We start from the raw sequence: 25,141 nt of genomic DNA on the forward strand, positions 1-25,141 counted from the left end.
CAATCATCTGTTGACAATCTACTGTGTGTTTGCGAAGATGCCCCGGTGGACCCATTCAAGGATGCATTTGACATACAGGGAGGCCACTACCTATTGCTCAAGGTAGATGGAACTGTGGCGCAAGGATTCTGAGGGGATCAGGAAAGGGCTTGGAGGCAGGCCTCATTTGGCCTGATTGAAATTTGCCATCATCAACAGGTACCTCCTGCAGAGCTAAGCCAGCAGGAGAATTCGGAGTAAAAGAAGCCTCCGTTTTTTTCATTTTTCCTCCTTGGAATTGCCTCAGCTTATCCTTACACCACAAGAAAGAAGGTCTGTTTGAAAGCATTGCCCTGATTTGTTGAATGGGAATGAATAAACCTTGCTAATAGAAGTGGTCAAGTGGCATGGACAAATGGTTCTGATTTTGCAGGGCCTGCCAACTTATTTTGAGTGCTGCAGAATTAAAACAATAATAACAATAATAAAATTAGAAAATGCTAAACAAGCACAAAACAAGCAAGCAAGCCACCATACTGGACTTGAAAATGCATAGGAACTTTATTAGGGAACAAGTTGAAATGAATGAAGCAACATTCAAGCACATTGCAGGGCCGGGTGGAGGTGGCAGGAATGGCTGTTGACAGCTGTGGAGTCACTAACACTCAGGCACTCCCTGGTGAACCCGGATTATAATCAGCATAAATCTAAGTGACTGTCGGGGCAAAGAAACCATGCTACAAAGTGTGGCCTATCTTAAGGTTATTTTGGCTGACAGTAGTTGCCACCATAGCTGCCACCAGAGGGCCCCACCCTGCTCTGGATTTCTGCTTTATTACTATCCTTCGGAGGCCATGGTCTACCAGCAACTAATTTTTCCGTGGGAGCAGAAGTACTTTCTCTGCAGACCTTCCTTTGTTGCAACTGTAAAAAAAACTTTTTTGAATTTTATTGAAGTATAGTTGATTTACAATGTTATGCTAATTTCTGCTGTACTGCAAAGTGACTCAGTTATACATATATATATATTCTTTTCCATATTCTTTTCCATTATGGTTTATCACAGGATATTGAATATAGTTCCCTGTGCTGTACAGTAGGACCTTGTTGTTTATCCATCCTATATATAATAGTTTGCATCTGCTAATCCCAAACTCCCAATACTTCCCTCTCCCACCTCCCCTCCCCCTTAGCAACCACAAGTTTGTTTTCTATGTCTGTGAGTCTGTTTCTGTTTCATAGCTATGCTTGCAATTTTTAAAACTTACTCTCTTTTTACATTAGTGATTCATATTTGCATCAACAAGTATAAAGAAGAATATAATACATTACCTGAAATCTCTAAGCTTAGAAACAAACCTGTTATGCATATTTTGATGCCTTTCCTTCTAGTCTTTTTTTCTATGAATATTCATTTAGAAACCTACATAGAGTTGGGATTGTATTGTATTTATCATTTACTAACCTGCTTTTCTCAGTTAGGATTTCATGAACATCTTTCTTTTCCATTAAATCTTTCTATTTAGTATTTAATGTCTGACCAACATCTCAACAATTGGATGCCTGCAATTTACTATCCACTTTCTTTGCAACACTTACACACACACACACACACACACACACACACACACACACACACACACACACACACACACACACACACACACACCCCGTAATTTATTTAACTAATTTCTTTGAAAGGTGAGGGTACATATGTGTATGTTTGTATATGTTTGTACTTGTGTTTATGTTTGTGTGTATATCTATACATATAATATGTATATACACACATGCATAATTTTTCTGATTTTTTATAAACAACACTGATGAATATGTTTATTATATCCTTGGAATAAATTTCTCTGGACACATCCCTTATTATATCCTTAGAATAAATTCCTAAAGTGAAATCACTGGGTCAAATGCTAATTCATAAGATACACTGAATGTAAAGGAATTTAAAAAGTTTTTCTCATACATTCAAAAAAGAAACACTTTCCACAAAAATTGAAATAATTTCTAAACATCACCGTTGGACAATAAAAGTTGTAAAATTTTGATGCTCTGGCTCTTTCCAGTACAGTAGCCACTAGACATATGGATATTGAAATTTTAATTAATTAAGATTATATAACATTAAAAATTCAGTTCCTCAGTGGTGCCGGTCATATTTCCAGTGCTCTGTAGCCACATGTAGCAGTGGCATGTATATTGGAAAGTACATATTAGGACCTTGTCATCATTGCAGGAAGTTTTATGGGACCATGCTGCTCTGATATCTTCATGAGTTCCTTTATAATTGTGTTTGGAATTTAGCATATTTTGTGGGTGATTAATTTGGTTTGTTATAAATAGATTTCTGAGTAAAAAATTTCGCCGTTCCATTGAAGGTGAAAAGTGTTGTCTTTCTGAAAATGTAAGAAAATGGAAATTCAGCACTTTCTCTTGCTTACTCATCCTCTCATAGGCTGAAAAGTAAGAGCTAGTGTTCAAACTAACATCACTGTTGATGATTACAGGTTACTGTGCACTTTCTGTGTGCCAAGCATGTAACTATTGTAAGTCAGGTATTCTTCATAAGGACTCTGGGAGGTGCAGCTGTTATCCACATTTTACAGAGAAAGAAACTGACGTACATAGAGCTCAAGTACCTTTTTCACGGTCAGCATGTGGCTGGATCTTGTTTGGGACCTAAGCCCTCTGGCTTCAGAGTCCACACAGTTAGCCACTCTCTGTACTGCTTCTCAAGAATGTGAGACTCTGTTAGGGAAAAAAACCAGCTCTTTGCTGTGCTGCAGAACTGTGCACACGTAAAGTAAAAATGCCTCCCAGTTGCTCAGTAAGTATCTACACCAGACATACACAGAAGTGTATATTCACAGCCTGTTTCTCAGGGAGGTTCCACTGAGCCAAATCCGATCTGGAATGAAGAGTGCTCAAGGGCCTTCTGGAGAAACTGTTACTCATCTGTACTCCAGCACGGAATCTGTTCAGTCAGAATGTATGTATTTTACACATTTCTTCTCCATCCATCCTTTATTGTGATGTGAAATTTTGTCAGTAAGCCTTGGGGGAGTAGGGGGAAAAGGGGGAGTTTAAATCGGAGTCAGAATCGAAGAGCTCAAGCCCAAACACCCTCACTTGATGTGGGTATTTGTATGCAGCTGAAGGATCAGAGGTGACACTTTTAAGCAAAGCTCCCAGAAGTTTAACTTCAGTGAGGAAAAAACAAATCCCAAACACACTCTTAAGGGCAGCCAGGTCCAGGCAGAAAGCAATCTGGGGATTTTCAGTTTCAACCTTTTCCAAAAGGTGTCACTCTAAGGCAGCAGTGGGGAGATGGGAGGGAGGTGGAGATAGAAATGTCAGATAAGAGTAATTAGAAAAATAAGATTAGTAGTCCTTGTTTTAACAGATCCTTCGGCCCACAGCATCACTGTCTAAGAAGTTGTTGCTGTTGAGGAGGGAGGGTTTCAGCGTTTATCTTTACCTTCTGATCTTAGTGTGACCTCCTCTGTGCCCAGAGCAGAGCTGGGCCAAGTCCCAGCTATTCCCACAGGACCAATTCACATTCCAGTTTTGCTGTAACCTGGGATACGGGGATTTCCTTGGCTCTGTGTTCTGGTGCAGACTGAAAACTACCATCCTCTTGCACTCAGGATGTAGCGAAGACAGAAAACTAGGATGGATGGTTAAGGGGAAAGGCAGAAGAGCCTGTGTATTTTTTAACATATGGTTTTAAAAGCTGTTTTAAAATTCCACATCATTAACACAAAATAGATACTAACTCAATACTGACATATAATTTAAGAAACAAACTGTTTTATCAAAATATTTGAAGATCAGCTCTTGCCAAGTGAGCCTCTTGAAAAGCACTGGATGTTGCCACGTGTCAGGAAGAAACACACAGAACAGGGAGTGGGGCTCTTGGCAGATAACTGAGAGAGAAGCTGGTTTTCAGATATTTAGTTAAACAACACAAATGTATGTGTAAGTTTAAGTCGACACATGTTAATGATTTAAGGTCTTAAACAGGTTTTTTATTTTATTGTTTTAAAGCTCCACTATTCACTTTAAAAGTTTTGACAGTTTCTCCAGAGCTGGGTGTAAGCATTAAGACTCTTTAGAAATTCGTTTGATAGCTTCATTTTTCTTAAAGTGTACAGAGTTAGGAATTATTCAAATACATCTGAATAGTCCTTGTACCTTAACCATTTTATAAGAGAATTTTTATAATCTGCCACATAGGATGACTAATAAAATCAGAAACGACACACAATTACTTAGGGGTTTTTGTTTAGCTTAATTGGTGAGACCAAGTAGTCATCTAGCTTGAAGAAACCTTTAATTACTATGTTCTAGATATGTAACACCAAACCAATATATAGTTTAAAATGTAATCTTAGGGCTTCCCTGGTGGCACAGTGGTTGAGAGTCCGCCTGCCGATGCAGCGGACACCGGTTCGTGCCCCGGTCGGGGAGGATCCCGCATGTCGCGGAGAGGCTGGGCCCGTAAGCCGTGGCCGCTGGGCCTGCGCGTCTGGAGCCTGTGCTCCGCAACGGGAGAGGCCACAACAGTGAGAGGCCCGCGTACCACAAAAAAAAAAAAAAAAAAAAAAAAAAATGTAATCTTAGTTTTCTAGATATAGGATCAGAATTCCAGTCTTACCATATTTGGTGACCTTTTAGGAAATTCTTTTAAGTGGAACGTGTTAAGTATTATAGAAGATTTCTGAGGTTGCTGTGAATCTCTTTTCATCAAGGATGGCCTTTTAGGAATAAGACAGCCTTTCTAAAACTTTTTTACCCCCAGGAAATATTATTGTCGGGTGAATTATCAATAGATATGCTTCCAAAATAAGCAAGTGCTGTGTTGAATACAGACACATGGGTTGCTTTCCTGCTGGACTTCTCAGAAGTGTTTATTGGCTCATAATCATTGTGATGCTTCCAGTAGCAATTCCCTAATGAACAGAGCCACATGGCCCCCAGCCTGGGCCCCCCAGCACGTGTTGTTTCCCTCCTCTTCAGCAGGCCGCTCCCACTTACCTGCCTTAGGGAGGTGGGCCGTGAGGCCTCGGGCAAGACTGGCTTTGGTTTAACTCTTGCTCATCACTCAGTCCTTTCCTTTAACAGGTTTTTTTTTTTTTTTAATCACTATTGTAATTAAAACGTTGTTTGATTCAAGCTTGCTTGCCAAACCAGACAGCTTCTGAGGATGAGCCTGTTGCTTGCGTCTAGCAGAATGCCCGGCACGTAGGAGACGCCCAGTGAGACGAAGTGGTGGAATGATGAAAGGACTGCACGTCTCCCAGGTCCCGGGCAAAAAGCGAGTAGAATGCAGAGCAGGATGAAAAGCTGCTTGCTTCGACCCCAGCTCAAGGCCTGGGACATTTTTATTGTGCCACCTAGAAACTCACGGGTTCCTGGGTGCTCTTGGTGGCTGATGGGGTGGCACTGAGCATAGGGGTTCCATCCATTCAGGGGCTGAGTAACTGAGCCCTCTTGTCCCCATAGCAAAGAGAAGGTGCTTGAGGCAAACAGAGAGCAAGAACTTGAAGGGCATTTGGTGAGGATGGCAAGGGGACCACTGATGGATGGGGTAGGAAAGTATCAAGTTCAGACTTACAGTTCATCCATCATTGCAGTAAGTGGCTCAAAGGAAGGTGTTTCAGACTCACATCTTTGCATTCCCCTTCCTCTCATTCCTCAGGTATTTATTGAGTGTGGACACTGGTTCTGTGTCGGGGCTGAAGGGCCTTCCACAAAGAGAGCGGAGATGTGGTCCTTGCCCTCTGGGGATTACAATCCAGTTGTAGAAACTAAGCACACCATGAAATAGTCGTGCAGAAATGTGAAGTGGTGTTTAATTAGGTGGGAGAAAGTCAGGTGCAGACGGTAAGAACTGAAGGCACTTGGGTTGGGTGAAAATCATGTGGCCAGGAACCCATACTAGGGACAGTGGTAACTGTCACACACTGGACACTTCCAGGGTTTCTAGCAGAGAGGGTTGGATGCTTTATGGGTATTATCTCCCTTTATACTCATGCCAATCCTGTGTGGTAGCTTCTGTCTCCTCCCTATTTTATAGAGGAGGACCTTCAGGCTAAGAGAAAGGTCAGCAAATGTCCAGGGTTCCCAGGTAAGTTTGCACTTTGGCATCACTTTGGGATCATCTGCATCTTTAATTAAATACTGATGCCTGACTCCTACCCTCAAACACTTTAATTTAGTTGGTAGGAGTGTTACCATGGCATCAGGATTTTTAAAATCTTTCTAAAGGATTCAAAGGTGAAACAGAGTTTAGGAAGCATTGGGTTAATATTGTCCTAAGGTCACAGAGATCCTGTTGGTGGAGCCAAAATTTGATCCAGGTCTGCCTGTTTTCAGAGCTCCAGATTTAATCACTGTACCTGTGAAGGAGGCCAGGGCCCTGTGGCAGAGCCTTAAAGGAGAGGCGATTTCAGTAATTGGAGGGGTTGGTATAGGGCAGTCCAGGGGTGTGTGTACATGTGTGTGTGTGGTTGACGGTAGGTGACACCAAGCACAAAATCTTGAATTCAGTAATAAGCAAACATAAAATGGGTTGAATACTTACTGGCACTTTATTAACAAGATCTGACACTTCTGTGGCACCAAGTACTTGGCATTGTTCTTAGGGCATCACACACGTTAACCCATTGAATCTTCACAAAACCCCTTTGAGCTACGTTCCCACATCACAAGGAAGAAACCTGGGCTCAGAAAACTTTTATAACTGACTCAGAAGGACACAGGTAGTTAGTGGTAGCTAGCTCCTAAGTTCTGTTTGTAACCACTATGCTGTGCTTATCTCTTATGTTAAGAATGTACTAAGTGTTTTCATATTTGCCAGTCCCTGCACTAAGAGCTTTACTTTGATTGCTTCATTTAATACTTGCAGTAATGCTTATGAGACATACCATTGTTATAGATGAGGAAACTCAAGACACTTTCTCAAGGCTCTATAATTAAAAAGTGGTAAAGCAGGTATTATTAGTACAGTCTGCTTTCATAATCCATGATTTTAACCATTCTCAGTATTTCAAAATACTTAAAATTTTAAAAATTCAAATTAAATCTTAAGTGGAATGCTATCTATAAAACAAAGTAGAACAACTCCCTTTGAGTGTGAGATAGTGGATGGAGGTCTCTGCTCATTCACACTCCTCCTCCCCCGCCACTGATCTATCAGCCCCCAGATGCCTTTTTGGAACCCCTGGTGCACTAGGGTACACAGTCTGAAGACAACTACTTTGGGTATCTCAGGAGCCCCTTGAGATACTGGAACCAGACCAGTTGATATTTTTGACAAAATATTGATGGTTTAGGCATATTTTCCTGACAGTAGGGAGATGAGTTGTAACAGTAAATCCTGTTAGACGTCTTTGAATCCCAAATCCACAGGGCCCAGTTCAAAGTCACATTGAGACACACAGTCAGAACAGCTGAAAAAAATCAAAAGGGAAGTCTGACCTTCAATCTGTATCTTTGGAAAACATTGAAGGGACCCCAGGAATAACTCTAGCAACTTTTTTCCCCTTCCCTGTTTCTCTTCCTTCTCAATTATCTTATTCTGCCCTTAAAACAAAACAAAACCTCTGTGTCCCCAATCTCCAGGCTCGTTATTCCTCTTTCTCTTCTCACTTGTATCTCCTTCCTTTTTATTATATAAATCATTGTAGCCTGCCCTTAAAAGTATTATACTTTTGCACTCAGTTTTACAGGTTCACTCTGCTACCCATTTCCTAAAATCCAGGCACAGAACTGGCTGAGAGATAACTGTGGTAGGGGAGAAGCTGATGAGGCAAAGCCATGTCCTTATTTAGGGTAGGGGTAGAGACAAAGGCTAGGAATACACACAAACACACCCACTTATTTTCAATCCTATCAGAAATGTGGGAAGGGAAGGGATCCAAGCTTGAAGCATCAAAACTCATGGTAGAAAGGGATGATGGGTCCAAAAAGTATTCCTAAAACAGAGCTACAAGACTTGAGGATGAATAGGAAATAAAAGAGGGAAGAGACAAATGTGGTTCTGAGATCTTGAACATGAGTGACTGAGAAAAGGTCAGGGCTACCAATGTGTTCGGGAGTGGCAGGTTGGGAGGGCTGGGAGGGCTGGTAGGGATTTGGTTTTAGTTATGTGTGCATGGATCATTGTGAGTTTAAAGTGATATTATGACATCCAAACAGAAGTAATCAATGGTTGGTTCAGTATATGTGAACGATGTTAAGTGAATAAAAGGAGACAAAGGGTGGAAAAGTATCAGAGTTGAGAGCTGTGGAGACAAATCTCAATCCTCCTTCTGAGGAGCCACATGGATGAGGAAAATGTCTCTGGGACAGAGTCATAAGGGGAAAGGTCTAGTTATGGACCGCAGGAAGGTGAAGAATTGGCAAAAGAAACAGGGGAGATAGATTACTAATTTAGGAGAGCTTCGGAGAGCCCAAGGGAAGGGTTGGCTTTTAGGAAAATGGGGAATGGATACAGCCCCACTCACCCATTAAACCATGTTTCAGAGAGACTATTTAATGAGAAGGAGAACTTTCTAATGATACATTTATTTAAAACTATTTAGAAAATTATATATAGCATCTCAATTATACATACACACAAATAGAGAAAGAGAGAGATGGGGAAATTAAAACAAACTGTTTAGAGTGTTTATCTCCATGTGGTGGGATTTGGGGTGATCTTAGCTAAAAAGAGTGTCATTTAACCTAAATAAAAAGAAACATTTAAAAATTTCATATCTGTATCTTTTAGATTCTGTACGAGTGTACCTTATTATAAGAAAAAGTGTTATTTTATTGATATCAGTTAGAATAAATGATGTATAGGTTACATCATCTCACTTACTATACATAAACATCTAATAGAATAAGCAACATAATTTCCTGTTTCCAGATAAAGAAACTGAAGCTGAAAGAGATGAAGGAACTTGTGTCAGTCATACAGTGAGTGATGGAGACATGATTCAAATCTGGTAGTTTTTAAGGCATAAGTTTCATATACATAGCCAGCTAAAATGTTCCTTCAAATGAGGGGAAGAAGTTGGGGAACTGTTTAGCTGTGCAGACTACACATTAAGAAAAGACATATGGCAAGAAGGAAGGTACCAGTGGCCTGCAAAGGTAGAGTTTCCATGGCGTAGCAAGAATAAGAAGCGCTTCCTCTTGATGAGAGGGGACTGGTGGGGCGGGGTGGGGGGGGAGATGGAGGCAGGTGTTATAGAGCACTTGATAAGAAGTGTGACAGTTCATCAGTCAAGACAGCCCAAGTCAAGCTGGGGGTAATGGCCCCTTATCTCTTGGTGTAGTACAACAACGGTGCATACCTTGCTTATGTGATGTGGGTTGGCCTTGGGCTTCATTGTGGTCCCTCAGGGACTCAGGCTGAAGGAGACATCATCTGAAACATGCTTCTATGCTCATCATGGCAGGGAAAACGGAAGGTTGGGGTTGACTGCTACTACCTGGAAATGACAATGATTTTCTTGGCCAAACCCTCACCCAACTTAAAGGGAGAGGGAAGTGTTGTCCTACCATGTGCCTGGAAAGGGGGGAACTAGAATATTGTGGACCACCCTGATGGCCACCATGGTGGGGGAAACATTGCTTGCTTTCTAATGCTCCTGTTTTGGTAGTAAAGGAAACAGTTTGCAGAACTCTAGAACATCTAACACAGGAGGTACCATGGGCATCATCTGGGAAACTGAGACGCCAAGAATCAAGTGCTTATTTGCACAAAATTACAGGTAGAAACAGTGGCTGTGCAAAGACTAGAACAGTGTATCTGAGGCCAGTGCCCCAGGTGGTCCAGTGTGCAGTCCTCAGTGGTCAGGTGAATTAGGAGTGAAAGGCTTGGCCTGGGAAGCTATTTTGAGATTCTGCTTCCAAGGTGTTGAAAATAGCAGTCTCACCTCAAACTAAGAATTATTGACATTGGAAGCCGAAAGCATCTCCATCAGTCAAAGAAAGTCTGCATTACATCTCTCAGGTGTCCAGGTTTTCTCCATGTGATTATTGCTGAAATGACCAGGGAAGCCTGCAAGTCATTACTCTAAGGTGTAATTGTTAAAGTTGGGTTAATATAAAACTAGTTAGTGCCTGCCCTAAGGAATCAGGTGGCAGGTGAACTAAGAACTTGGAAACCCAGCTGAGTAGCATACTGTGTCTGTAGATTGCAAGCAGGTCCGTTCAATTAATGAGAAAGAGATTCAGCAGGTGAGAATCCTCAACACTCTCCCTCTTCTCTGAGATAAATAGTACATTTGGGATAAAGAACAATTTGTGAAAGGAAAGGGGGTCGTGAGGACAAAGGCCATCCCATATGGAGGGTCAGGCAGACTTTGTCTGAGTTGGCACACTTGGAATGACCATAATACTAATATATATTTTTTAAACACTGCTATTGAGTATATCAACAGTAGGGGAAAAAAGAAGACAAAATAAAAGAAGAAGAAAACCCACCTCTGCTTCAGCCTCATCAAGTATTGCTTCTAGTTATATTTATGATATTCTATGAACTTATATGAGAAACTAAAAAGTTTAATTGCTTTGTAATTTTTAAATTTTGTATATTTCTGAAGTTAAAGAATAATGCTATTTATCCTACAATTAAACATGTGTAATTCTGTGACTTTCATAGGTTATCGTTTATGTTCCTTGCTTTTTAAACTGGTTTTGGTTTGGGCTTTTATTTACATTACATGGCCATCAAGTTTCCTCCTTCTATCAGGGCAAAATGGAGGGTTTCCTGAATCTTAAAATCCTGTAATTTACCTTGGATGTGAACTATAATGCTTATTCTGAATACATTCCATGTAAAACTGCAGAAATTGTGTAGAAAGTCTTTATGAATTGGAACTTAACATATCATTGACAAGTTTTGAAGGGCGTTCTGTTGACTTTGGTGATAGATGATCCCATTCTGCCAAGTTCAGCTGGAAGGGGTGACCCAAACATCAACCCTGGAACCTAGAAACTTCCTGAAACCATGGTTTTAAATCAGCAGGGTGGATGCAGCATGCATCTGTGCAAGAGATGGCATTTCACCAGCTTGCTCCACGGAAGTCTCTGGAACAAAACCATAAACATCAGCCCTCATTGTTGTGTGTTGGCTTTTAAAAGCCTCCAGTGGTCTGGGAGGATAAGGCCTTGCCTTGGGGGCTCCCTGGTCCAATTTTTTGGGACCTGGCTGAAAACCCTGGATATTTGATAGTCTGGCTTATTTCTATGGTGTATTAGCACCCTATAAAAGTTACATGTCATTTATTTCAAGTTTAGAACCCTCTCAAACTTCAGGGGCAAACCAAACTTGAACCTTTTGTGGCTGGAATTCTGTTTACCTTTGGCCAAACCTTGCTTCCTGAATGTGAAACAGGGAGGTGAGGTGAGAGGGAGGCCCCTGAGGCCCTTTGGACACCAAATCGCTTTTGCCAAACAAGGCTTTGATAGGTTAAAACATGAATGAATTTGAAATACTTCCTGTCAGAATACTCTGGGGCCTACACACAGAAGTATATTGTGCCGGGCAAAATGCGTTTTGCGTGTTGCCTTCAGCCAACTGAAGTGAGGCAGTATCTGAGATTTTTGCCAAACAGGTTGAAGTTGGGTCAAGCCACTCTCCCTCCACTTCTAATAAATATATTAAATAGTTTCTATAAAAGTTAGTGGATAATCCAATTGAATGAGGACCTTGAGAAATTTGGACACTTCTTGTGTTTGAAATATTTATTTTTAACTAGTGACAAAGAAAGAGTGGATGCCAAGATACAATGCCCAGTTCAAGGATGGCTTTGATTCCTTTGTGTCTATTGTCAGAACATAGTCTAGCACGAAGTGCCTTGTGCTTGAATGGAGGAGAAATAACACACTGCGTTCCATGTACTTTACAGATAGAGGAACTGATGAATGCACTGGAGAAGACCAGACAGGAACTGGACGCCACCAAGGCTCGCCTTGCCTCCACGCAGCAGTCTCTGGCTGAAAAAGAAGCACACTTGGCCAACCTCCGGATAGAGCGGAGAAAACAGCTGGAGGAGATCCTGGAGATGAAGTGAGTACCCATTTTTGCTTTCCTACTCTCTCTTGTCTGACTTCTCTGTAGGGATGAGAAAGGGAAGGCTAGAGAAGAGGAAGAAAGCTTGGAGAAATAATAATTTAGCTAACACTTGACTAGTTATTTCCATGACTACGCTTCTTATTTTTTTGAATTATAGCTTCCACGTCCCAGTTTGCACATGTCTCACATCTGTTATTAAAAAAAAAAAAATCCAACATGAGGTTTCGTGCCTCTGTGTTTTGTGGACAGCACTAATAGATCTGCCGAAAAGGTCTGAGTTGGCCAAGGGACAGAGGCCTTGTTAAGCACAATGGTAATTTAAGTCCTGCTCAGAGTTAAGTGGAAACTTTTCTGAGGAGGTATTTCCTAATTGTGACTATAACTTTGCTAATTATATTCTTCTCACTTGTGTACAATGCCTGGCTTGTGTTGGTGTTCATAGAGTCTCAAGGTTGGCACCTCTTTGTTTAGAAAGCAGGACTCTGATTTGCTGGGCCGATAAAAACAGGCTTGGAAGTCCCCCTGCCCCCCTGTCTCCTTGGGTAGGTGAGGGCTGAGGGGAGACTGGAATAAATGTCTTTGATTTAATCAATAAGGTACAGCTGGTTGTCGGGCAGTGGTCATTCCTGTAGGCCTGTGACACACCTGTCTTCACCTAGCTTTTATTTCGTTCTTACAATGAAACAATATCACCATGGAAAAACATAGTAAAGGTAATTACTCAAAGATTTTAGAGGTAATCAATTGCTGTGGATCTGTTTCTGAAAAAATAGGCAAGAAGCAGCATCTCCTTCTGTAAGTTTTAAAATGAAATAATCACTAAAATATAATTTAAATCCAACCTCCTTCCACAGTAAGGGGAAATGTACAGAATTATGGCATCTTAAGCCTGTAACATAGACTTTGAAATTGGTGGCTAGGTATGGAAGAATAACCTTATCCTGACCCTGCAAGTCTTACACATGGTTAACATTAAGCCCAGGAAGCTTAGATCATGGAAAATATGGAATGAAATATTTTGAAGGATTTAATAACGAGGACAAAACTTTTATTCCTCGTCAACTACCTCAGTTTCTCCAAGACCAAAGAATAAGTAGTTTTATTTCCACTTATAAACTCTCATTTTTCCTAATAAAAGATGATATAATAAAAACAGATATTATTATCCTCAGTTTAGAGGTGAGGGAACTGAGACTCAGCGAGATTTCAAGTAACTTGCTTAAGGACATCTGGCCAGGATTAAAACCAAAATCTAATCAGGCTCCCTTTCTACTACCTCATTTTCTCATGGAGCTTATGTCACCTCCACCAAGTCCAGAACTTTTGTCTGTTTGAGTCACTTCAGTAATTATGCTGCCTAGAACAGTGCTCAGTAATTGTTTGTTGAAGCAGTGAAGAGATTGAATGCTGGAGATTGGATTTTATGTACTTAGGAAGAAAAGTATTTCAAGCATTTGTGACATTATCGATGTGATCAATAATTTATTAATAATACCAGTACATTGATTCCATCAGCCTTTATTCTTTCTCTTTCACTTATCCGGCTTCTGCCTCCTTGTGTGTTGTTATGTGTCAAGTTCAGCCTCGTTTCTCTCGTTGTTCTGCAGCTGTTCCCAAGTTAACTCTACAGCTCCTGGAGTGATTTATTATGCCATTATAAGGAAACTTTCATTATTTCCTGTTTATAAAAAGAGCATATACTTTCAATGTTTTGAGAGAACAAGTAATGGTGAAGCATGCTGGTTTGGGAGTCATCAGAGCTGGGTTGAAATCCTGTTGCTTCCACTTGGTGGCTGTGTCACTTGGGGGAAAATGACCTTAACAACGCTGACCCTCCAGTTTCCAACTATGATGACTTTCGTGGGGTGGTTGTGAGGAGAGGCACTCAGAGCAGGGCTTGGCACACAGAAAATGATATATGTGTGTAAATGGCGCTATCAGCCAATGAAAATATGTCATTTGTTTAATATACTTTGTGAAGAGTATCATTTATCTAAAATTTGGGTTTATTTTTCTAAAACATATAAACTTTTTCCGTATGTTTTCCTACTTAATTTCATGATTTCAGATAGCACCTCACTAAGACCTCTTTTGGTGAATTGCCACATTATTGCCCAAGTGCTTATTAATCTGCTGCCACTGCAAAATAAATACAAAATTCCTATTAATTCCTTTGGTAAAAGTAACAAAGCCCTGCTTCATTAAGCCCAATATGGACCTCATTCACTATTTAACTGGCCTAGAAGCCCCACTTACCAGTGGGCTTCTTCCCAGGAGTATGGGGACACAGGTGCAGGGCAGTTACATTGACTGAGAACCCCAATTAGCTTTATCAGCCTCTTCAGCTGTTCAAGTCAACCAAATGGTTTGGTCAATCTTGATTTTTAAGCTGAGTTGACATATTGGTTACTTGGCATTAACCAAATCAGTGTAAGTTAGTGGGAGCAGTCAGCTGGATGTATCACTGTATCCGCTGTCACTCTGTGCCAGGCGCTGTTGGTTTTCATTCAACTGACAGGCATTGTGCAAGCAGCTTAGGCAAGTCTACCCAGTTTCCCAACCCTGGTAGCAAGGGAGAGGCTCTGTGGTGTTAGAGGAAAGAGGAACGGGGCCTTGAGTCAAGAGAAAGAAGATGTGGTCTTATAACTGAACCATAACGTTAAAGGAGATCACTCTCTGGTTGCCTCAGTTTTTTCTTTGGTAACATGGAGGTAATAATACTTGCCCTGCCTACTCTATAGAATTGTTATAGGGACAGGATTTTTTTTTTTTTTAAATACTGAACTGAAATTATGTAAACCAGCATATGTAAAAGTGCTTTGAAACATAAAAGGGGATTTTGAAATAAGTGGTGGTGTCTGTTAAATTCGTTGCAAAATTAAATGGCACAGAGTTTTAGTATTGGAAAGCAGCTGGGTCCAACCTTCCAGCCTACGTAAGCCAGACTCCTGTCCACATAATGACTAATAAGGAAATCACCAGGCCCTGGTGAAGACCACTTCCTTTGGACGTCACGGGCTCATAAGGTGGTGGTTCATGTTCCACGGCTCATGCAGGTAGCTCATTTGTCCTTAGATGGAACTGAAGTGGCTTTCCATGGAATCGTCCCACTTGTCTTGGTTTTTGTTTCAGAGCTACATAGATTTCACCTGAGCCCCATCCACAGGACAGCCAGCCTTTTAGATATTTGTTTGGGTAAAAGTGTGCATTTTAGAAAAAAAAAGAAAGAGAGAAGCAAAACTTAAAAACAAAACCACCTCGATCCTACCATGCAGAGGTGGATACTGGTAGCATTTTGGTATATACCTTTACAAATGCTCTCTATTTTTTAACAAAATTAGATTGTACTTCCATATTTTATAAATCCTGCATTTGAGGAATGAAAGGATGAATTAGTTCAAAAATTTATAAATATTTCTTGAGCACCGACTATGTGGTAGGTACTGTTCTAGGTGGAAAAACAAAAATGTCTGCCCTTATCAAGCTTGCATTTTAGTAAAATGAGTGAAGGAAATGAATGAACAAATAAATAAGTAAATAAATGAATAGGTAGATGAATAAAGTAGCTTCTTGTGGAACCAAAGGAGTTTGGAATCCCACTTAGAAATCTGCTTCCATAGGTAAGGACCGTCATGGTTATTTGGGGTAAAAAGGGACATGCCCTGTCACTCCCTATAGTCTGAGAAGCCTTTTAGGAACTGAGCCCAAAGGGAGCCTTTGACTCTGTCTTGCGTAGCATTCTTCCCCCCAGTATGCCCTTTTCCAGTTTGATCTTCATTGCTTTGTATTCTAACTGCCAGTCATTATTCCCACACCGGAAGGAACTAACAGTTCCCAACCATACATTTTCATACGAGAACATAATATTCTCCTTCCCTTGTGTATAAGATTATGCTTTTACTTAAAAAAAATCTAAAACCTCTTACTAAAACATTTCATAATGGTTCATCTTTGTTACACTTGCTTCTACTTAAAGGGTTTTATCAAAATAATATTAAGAACATCATTCTATATGTTTGGTTTTATTAATGCCGGTTAATGAGCTTACATTCCAGTAAGCAAAGCTCAATTATTTAATTTGTGGCAGGTGAATTTGATATCTGTAGCTAAAAGGAATTGAAGGCCATGAGATACTGTACTTAAAATCTGTCTGTGTGCATTTGCTCAGACGATTTAAACTAGCATAGTAATTTAACAGGCAGACAGGCAGGCTAACTGATATGTTCCATTTAGTATTAAACACTGAATGAATAAGGGTTTTGAGAGCTGGTTAAAAGTTACGTAATTTGAAGTGCATGTTTTAGACTTTTTGAGGTGATTTCTCATACTTATGTAAAGATTTTAAGGGGACCTCTGTACTTTATCTCATCTGATGACATTGTGATATCCATCTTAATTTACTGGGTATTGTTGCATTTTAGACATCTTCTCTAGATAGCCTCAGAAGCCTTTGTATACACTGGGCTATTTTAGGAAGTTTACAGTGAGGTAAGACCCCGGCTTATTCCAAGGCATTATCCTGTTGGCCTCTTTGATCTAGGATCTCTTTTGAGAGAGCCACTCATTAGGTAAGTACCTTTCAAAGGAGAAGCATGGTGCAGAAAATGATAAAATCAATTTATTCTTTACTTCATGCCAACATGAGAAAAGACAAATCACATTTCTTTAGGAAGGAATCCTAAGTGCCTGGTAATCTGGACAGGATAAATGGAGCCTGGGAGAGGAGTTTTGAGGGCAACTGTTACTTAAAATTGATAAACTCAGTTGCAAGAGATGTTATGGAGATTGAATGAAATTATGCATTTATGAGAAAGTGATTTATAAGCTGTAGAAGTCATATATGTATAATGTGTGACATATTAATATGTTAGGTAAACTGACTATAATTAGCATACACTGATCCCATCTTCAAATTCCAATTGACCTCATGCTTTCAACAGTTTTTTATAGGGAGGCGGCTACAGTGCAATTCCTTCTCTAATCAATGAATGGTTTGTTTAGAAAAACCTTGGCATGCACAATTTAGACTATATATTAAATACTATGTTAATGTGTCCTAGAATGTCCCAGTCTGTCTGTCCTTATTTACCTCCTGCTAAATTCTAAAAGTAAATTGAGTCAGCGAAAACACTAGTGAAGCTTGTCTCAGCTTTCTAAGTTACCTGCAGTGATTGAGGACGGGTGGCAGAGAGAAGAACTGCTTATTAAACAGCAATTGTGGTCTGAGCTGCAGGCAGTCACGTGATGGACAGTAGCTTACCACTCAAAATTTCTGTTTCTCTCTTGTAACGCTGAAGTTGGTGGCTTAGGGCCTTTAGTGGAAGAGAAGAGGCTTGCTGTACATAAAGTGGGTAAGCAAAACTTAACTACAAAGAAAATAACTTTAGAATAGTGGAATGGTCTAATTAGCTTCAATGCGAGGAACAGAAAACCCCACATTCCAGAAGCTCATACAAGTGGCTGCATAGTCACCAGGGACCCACACTCCTTCTGCCTTGAAGCTTTGCTATTCTCTGTACATGAGAGGTGTCCATCTCATGATACAAGGTTTTTGCCTCAGCTCCAACCGTTCCATCCACATTCCAGCAAGCAGACAGGAGAAAGGAGAAGGGAGAATCTCCTTGCCCTTTAAGTTGCACATACCATCCACGAACATCTGAGTCATTTAACAGTTTACTCGATAAATAGCTGTTGAGCATTCATTGCTTGCAAGGACTGTTCTACACCTTAGGCACCGATCTAAGCCAGTGTTCTAAGTGAACAGAAATTGTTTGTCACATGGTCACACTTAGGTGCAAGAAGGCAGGAAATGCAGACTGTAGCTGGGTGGCTCTATGTCCAGCTAACACTTAGGGAACCCAAGGAAGGAAAGGGGTGGTGGGGTATTGGGGGCAACTAGCAGTCTTTGCTGAAATAAACAGAGTATGGAAAGAAAGTGACAACTGGTATGTTATCTCACTGAGCATTTAAAAATAACTTTGCGACTATACTTTTAGAGATAGTATTCCTAACAGATATATACTTGTATGCATGCATGTCCAGTATATATCTGAGTTCATTTCCGGGTACTAGTGTTGGTAAACTATGGGAGAGTCATGTGGTGAGTGAACAGGTTTGGAAATAGCTGAAAAATCTCATCATGGTTGGGATAGCTGATGGGTGACGAGTGTTAGTCTAGAGAAGACCAAGAGGCAGATTCTCCCTTCAGCTATTAAAGGGGTGAAATGAGAGAAAAGAAATGGACTTGATTTATGCTGCCTCAGATGATCGTGCTAGAGCACAATCATCCTTTAAGGGGAGGAAGGCCTTCCTTCAGTGCTTTGTACCAGTCAGAATTCTGTAGCCTTTTGAGGTTGTTCCTGAGGTATGTCAGCAAATCCTGGGTGGAGGGGGATATCACCTGCTCTGGGCGCTATAGAGAGAATTTCCCATCCCCAGGAAGGGGACAGAGGGATGATCTCCACAATTCCTTTCAATGTGGAATTCTACCAGTAAATCTGCTAAATAAGTGATCTGGAACATGAATAATATTTAGGAGATGCTGGAATCTTCTTTGTTTCTTCTCTTAAGGAACTCTATTTGAATGGAGGAACTTTTGCCAAAAGCCAAAAATGACTGCTTGGTTTAAGACACTGTCCTCTCTGATAGGACCACAACCGAATTTTCCTGTACTTTTGTACATTGCATTTATTTTTCATAAAACTCTTCAGATGTGAAATATATGAGCCAAGCAAAGATGTGTCTCACAAACTATTACAGAGAAAGAATCAGTGGTTAAATTTCATGTCAGGTAGAATCAAGAACCCTTGACTCTCCCTGCCCTAAGGATTGTACTATCTTTGATTAAAGTGTCTTCAGAGAATTAAACTAGCCCAGGCATATGTACTATTTACTGCATGCAGACTTTGGCCAATGGGATTAATATTACCGGTGAACAACTCTTAGGTGCTTATTACTTGTCAGGCAGGGGCTGAGTATGTCACCTCCTGTGAGATGGGGAGTATTATTACCTCCACTGTGTAGATGCAGAAACTGAGGCTCAGACGCCTGGAACTCAAAGTCTTTTTGACACTACATTCTATGATTTTAACCACTGACAAATTGCATCACACTGTCTCCTAGTGAAAAACTCAGGATGTTGTTGTAAGAATTTTAAGTCTTGTAATGGTGGGACCAGTTTTGGTTAAATAGAAGGCAGTTGGCAAACAGGTGCTTCTTCCAACTCACATTGGGGAAGCAGGACAGCAGGCTGGGGTGATGATGGGGGGGAAGGGGCAGGAAGAGAGCTAGTTGGAGGAGGCCTTTGAACTCAGCTTCCTTATCTTAAAACAAAGCAAGGGGAGACACTGTCTTCTGGCCAAAAACATGCACTGCATATATGTTTAATAGTGAAAACTGTCAGTCAAATGGGTCCCTTGGCCTGGTGGTTTTTAATGGAAATACAAACATTTTCTGAGCTAGAGTGTATAATCTTTCAGCTTAAATAATCATAATCAGCAGTTAAATAATCTAAATGCTTATGAATTGTAGAGTCTAAATTATTCCAAGCACCATACCTCATGTTATCTCCATCTTCACAGCAGCAGCTCCATGGGGGCTGGGGAAGATCAACCATTAAAAACGGGAAAGAGAAACGTACAGGCCTTCCAACCTCCTAAAGTACGGCAAGTCAAAGGGGGCAGTTGTGGTCCTTCTTTCAATCCAAGAGCAGGTTCCTTTGGATCTCTCTGGTCCTCAGTCTGTCCAACTCTAAATTATAAATTATAAATTAAGGGTATGAAATTGGCCAGTCCTCCAGCCAGCCCTATAAATTGATGCCCCTTTTACTTTCTACCTTTGTCCCTCCTTTCCATTTGTTCTTTTTTTCATCACAGCCCACTAGGTAGTTAGGTCTTTTCCTAGGAAGCACTTCTTGCAATGGTCATTTAGAGAAAAAAAGGATAGAAGAAAAATGAGGACCGTACGTGGGAGAATGTATTCCAGAGAAGGGGCATCAATGGGAAATAGACTGTGGCCCAGATGCCAGCTGTCTGCCAGAACTGCAAAGGGCAGGACTCAGGGAAAATCCCAACTTGTAGGGCTTCTCTGCCTCCCTGTAGTACCTTCTTTGTGAAGGTAAAATATACTGTAGCTGTTAATCAGGGGAAGCCTCAACCCTGAGGATGTAGAGGGGAAACATCAAGATCTGCAGCCTCAGTGACAGAGGGCATCATAACAAAAGGCTCCAAGTCCCTGAAGACTTACAGGACAAGGCACAGCATGGAGGTGGGGAGGGCTTTGGATGTTCTTGGTCCCTGGAAAGTACTTAATAAAAGTTAGATAAAGGAATGAATGAATGCTGATGAAAATTTGACTCTTGCTAGCTGCCTCTTCCTCCCTTCGCCGATCTTATCCACCCCTGCCTTCTCTTCCACCCCATCTCCTCTTTCTTCTTTTTTCTCTCTTCCTCCTTTCCTTTCCTTTTCCTTATGTTCTCTCTCCTCTTCTTCCTTTTTCCTCTCCCTTTCCTACCCCTGTCCTGGTGCCCTATAAAGTGAGAGGGGTCAAAATATTTTCTTTATTTTCTCAACATAATGGTTGTCTTGCTAGATTCTCATTTTGACTGTTGGGCAGGAGGCAGACCGAGCCCCTGGGAAGAAGAGAGAGAGAGAGAGAGAGAGAGAGAGAGAGAGAGAGTGTGTGTGTGTGTGTGTGTGTGTGTGTGAGAGAGAGGGGGAGGGCAGGGAGAGACACACATGCATGTTTGGGGGCGGAGAAAGGGCCAGCTCTGGCAATCTTGCGTAGAGAATGAGATGTAGAGGGGAGGCCACTCAGTTCTTCAGGAGCAAAGCAATTGAGAACTATAGGCTGAAGCCAAGCCGCCGGTCAAGAACTGCCAAGCTCTTTTGTTTTCCAGTGACAGAATTTGGGAACCAGGGGATGGTGAAAATTGAAATGCAGTGTTTGACTTGATCTTTGGGTTAAGCCAATATCCCTGGGATCTTAATTTGAACCTGCAGGAGGCTTTGGCCGACTTCTTTGAGAATCTGTTGTTACTCACACCCAACCCTTCGCTTAGTTGAAGAGATTTGCAGAGTACACTGCGGCTAGTGCCAGCACACAGTTATGATAAAAGTTAAGTTGTCTTTCTGTTCTGTTTTGAAAATGGTGTCAGTGTGTTCACTTTATGAGCCCTGAGCTTGGTGCTTCTTTCTCTTCCTGGCTCTATCTCTGGATGTTTTCTTGTAAAACTTTCCCTTCAGTGCATTTCTAAGGTTTTATTCTAAGGCAATATGGGATTGGGTATGCAAAGTGGTTATTCTCTGCTCTCCCTTCCATTCTTTGGGAGGGGAGACTGTGCCCTGGGAAGCTGTTCCCTGTATAGTGCATTGCTGGGGTTCCTCTGCTGGCTGACTTCTGCTTGGGTCCAGGGCCTATAGGAGGCGCTGCAGGAGATGGGAGGGTGGGAAGAGAAAAAGGCTAGAGAATTTCCTCCCTGTTCCCTGCTTGCACTGGGGCCACATCTCTGGCAGTAGGGACTTCTCTCATGACTGTAGCTCCTCTTAGCAGTGCCCCATCCATGGTTCCCAGTGGCAGTGGGATTAACTCATTTTTCCTTTGCCCCGTCAGCCCGAGCTGCAGTAATAGCCACCCCTTGTTGCCAGTTTCTGGGTGCCTCAACGCGTTTGTTTTATGAACCCTGCCCACCTCTCCTCTGTAGTCCTTTCATTGAACTCTCCTCGTTGGACTCATCTGTGGTGAATTCTGTTTCCGGCCAAACCCAGACCAGTATAGTGGGGAAGGCCGTGGTGCTGTGGTCACGTGTGTGACATTTGTTAGGATGATTTGAGAAAGCATTGTTAAAAAATGTTTACGTTTCCCATAGTAAGTAATTTTGGAAAAAGAAGCAGATTGCTTGATGCTACAGTCAAAACACTAAAACAAAACTGTCATTCTGTGATTTTTTTTAAAAAACAGTTGCTTTTCAAATGACCTTTGAACATGAATGACTGCTGCTGCCCTGACCCCAGAGAGATGTGAAGCTGACATTCTCAGAGTCAGCCTCAGTATTAGGACTAATGAAAATAGCCCCCTGCTCCCGCCATATACAAGGAAAAAATATTCCTCCCTTATTCTTTAGGCTTAGGGAAGTTGGTTTGACTGAACAAGGAAGAATTTCTTGAGATGGGAGGAAAGAGAGCATTCTAGAGGTCCTGGGCTAGAGCGCAAGTCAGCTGCCTCTAGGCCATGGGTAACATCCTTAGATCCAAGCTCAGGGCATTTGGGGCTCCCATAAAGCTGAAGGCATTGCATCTTTGGTCAACGACTGCTCTAATGCAGCACTTCAGCCTGAGGTGCAAGCTCAGCACGCCTACTCATTGATCCAGTCGCCTGTTCAGTCACTGACTCATTCATAAAACAAATCATCCAGGAAGTCAGTTATTTATTGAGAGAATGAATGAACAATCTGATGTCCAATTATAGGATTAGAAATCTGAATGTAGAATTACAGCTGGGATAAGTGTGCAAAAAAGGAAATGTCTCTGGGGCCATGAGAGCGTCCTGAAGGTAGTAGAAGGGCTCCCTGAAGGTAAGCCATGATGTGTTGGATGAGAGTTCATTAAATGAAGAGCCAGGGATGGTGAGTGGAGTCAGGTTGGGGAGTACATTCTAGAGGAGGCCCTGTGGCAGAAGGGAGAAACATGCCCTCCATTAACTCACAGGAGGCCTGTGTGGCTGAAGCACAGAGACAAGGGGGGAAAGCAGGATTGATTGAGGTTAGAGGGATGGCAGAGGCCAGACTACCCAGGACCTTAGGGGCCATGGTCAGATAGTTGGTACTTATCCTAAGAACAGGAACCCATTGGGGTGAAGTCACATGATCAGATTATGATTTGGAAATAATAAAAAACAATTACAGTCTACTTTCCATGTGCCAGAAACTTTTGAAGAGCTTTGAAAATATAAACAATATCTTCACAACATCCTCTAAGGTAAGTACTGTTGTCATCCTCGTTTTACTTTTGAGGAAACAGAGGCACAAAGAGGTTAAATAACTAGCCCAAGGTCACGTAGCAAAAGTGGGATTTGAACCTCTCAGCATTGTCAAGTAGTCTGGCCACATGCTTGACCACCACACCATACAGATGCTTTTGTGTGGAGGATAAGTTTGGATGTGGGCATCCTACTTAGGAAGCTGCTGCAGTCTCTCGGGTAGGGAGAGCTTGTCCTAGGATGGTGGCCGTGGAGATGGAGAGAAGTGGAAGATTTCAAGAGACCCGTAGGGAGCTGAATTTACAGGACTGGGTTTAGATTGGCTATAGGAGTGGTAGAGATAGGCACCCCTCTCTTTCCCTTCTTCCTGCCAGCTCTGTGTTCTTCTCCCCTGAACACTTTCATGCCTCCATGTAGGGGGGCTGTGAGGGAATTGTTGTGGCAAGTATTGCTCTAGTCCAGGCGTTCTCAACAGCAATGCTACTGACACTGGGCTGGTAAATTCTTTTTTGCAGGAGCTGTCCTATGTTTAGTAGCATCCCTGGCCTTTAGCTACTAGGTGCCAGGAACAATCCCTGTCCTCCACTTGTGACAATTAAAAATGTCTCCAGATATTTCCAGAAGTCCTCTTTGAAGGCAGAATCACCCTTGGTTGAGAAGTGCTGGTCTACTCCTAGCCTGCATACATTTACAGTTTCTCACCTTGGACCAGCAGCCTGCCTCCTTCCTGGAATACTATGAGCCTTGAGCCAACGTTAGTGGCACTAGTAAAGTTTTAAACTGGCCCATGCCCTGCACATAGGCCTTCTGCCCTCTGGAGGCAGGCAGCCCTAGACCAGGTAGATTCATAAATCTTAGAAAGAAGCCTTCCCACTACTTAACAGTGTCATCCATCTTTAGTCTTTAGTAGGTAGCCTAGATAATTGTCTATAATTCAAGGACATTTTCTTTGGGGACATAGACTCACTCTTCAGTTCTATGCAACTGATTTCAATGTGAACTTTCTGTAATCTACTCTCATGTTCGGGCATTGCCTGTAATCTTATGTTTCTGGAACAGCGGTTTCCTAAATAGCTCCAAAACTTTCCTGTGGATACTTTCTTTCTTTGTTTTTTTTTTTTTTAAATCTTTATTGGAGTATAATTGCTTCACAATACCGTGTTAGTTTCTGTGGCACAGCAAAGCGAATCAGCCATATGCATACACATGACCCCATATCCCCTCCCTCTTGAGCTTCCCTCCAGTCCTCCCTATCCCACCCCTCTAGGTCATCGCAAAGCACCGAGCTGATCTCCCTGTGCTATGCTGCTGCTTCCCACCAGCCAACTGTTTTACATTCGGTAGTGTATATATGTCAATGCTACTCTAATTTCACCCCAGCTTCCCCCTCCCACCCCATGTCATCAAGTCCATTTTCTATGTCTGCCTCTTTATTCCTGCCCTGCAAGTAGGTTCATCAGTACCATTGTTTCTTACTTTATTTATTTTTATTTTATTTTATTTTTGGCTGCGTTGGGTCTTTGTTGCTGTGCGTGGGCTTTCTCTAGTTGTGGAGAGAGGGGGCTACTCTTCATTGCGGTGCGCGGGCTTCTCATTGCGGAGGCTTCTCTTTGTTTCGGAGCACGGGCTCCAGGTATGCGGGCTTCAGTGGCACGTGGGCTCAGTAGTTGTGCACTCTAGAGTGCAGGCTCAGTAGATGTGGCACATGGGCTTAGTTGCTCCGTGGCACGTGGGATCTTCCTGGACCAGGGCTCGAACCCGTGTCCCCTGCATTGGCAGGCGGATTTTTAACCACTGCGCCACCAGGGAAGCCCAGTACCATTTAAAAAATTTTTTTAGCTTACATATGTATGCACTGGTGTACAGTATTTGTTTTTGTGTTTCTGACTTCACTCTGTATGACAGACTCTTGGTCCATCCACCTCACTACAAATAACTCAATTTAGTTTCTTTTTATGGCTGAGTAATATTCCGTTGTATATATGTGCCACATCTTCTTTATCCATTCATCTGTCGATGGACATTTAGGTTGGTTCCATGTCCTGGCTATTGTAAACAGTGCTGCAGTGAAAATTGTGGTACATGTCTCTTTTTGAATTA

The 25,141-nt window shown here is 41.8% G+C and overlaps 1 protein-coding gene across 5 annotated transcripts in view; it reads left to right on the forward strand.

The window, feature by feature from the left end:
- Window positions 1-25,141, forward strand: part of ERC2 (ELKS/RAB6-interacting/CAST family member 2) — a 962,057-nt gene that overhangs the window by 552,454 nt on the left and 384,462 nt on the right. For all 5 annotated transcript variants that reach the window (XR_004482334.2, XR_007479446.1, XR_004482336.2 and 2 more), the window contains one exon: window positions 11,901-12,061. Coding sequence is in view for 1 of the 5 variants with exons in the window: in XM_049715281.1 (XP_049571238.1) it covers window positions 11,901-12,061 (161 nt within the window). In the remaining 4 variants the exon portion in view is untranslated. The remainder of the gene's footprint in view (window positions 1-11,900; window positions 12,062-25,141) is intronic.

Source organism: Orcinus orca, chromosome 10 (assembly GCF_937001465.1).
Source record: "Orcinus orca chromosome 10, mOrcOrc1.1, whole genome shotgun sequence".
Classification (NCBI taxonomy): domain Eukaryota; kingdom Metazoa; phylum Chordata; class Mammalia; order Artiodactyla; family Delphinidae; genus Orcinus; species Orcinus orca.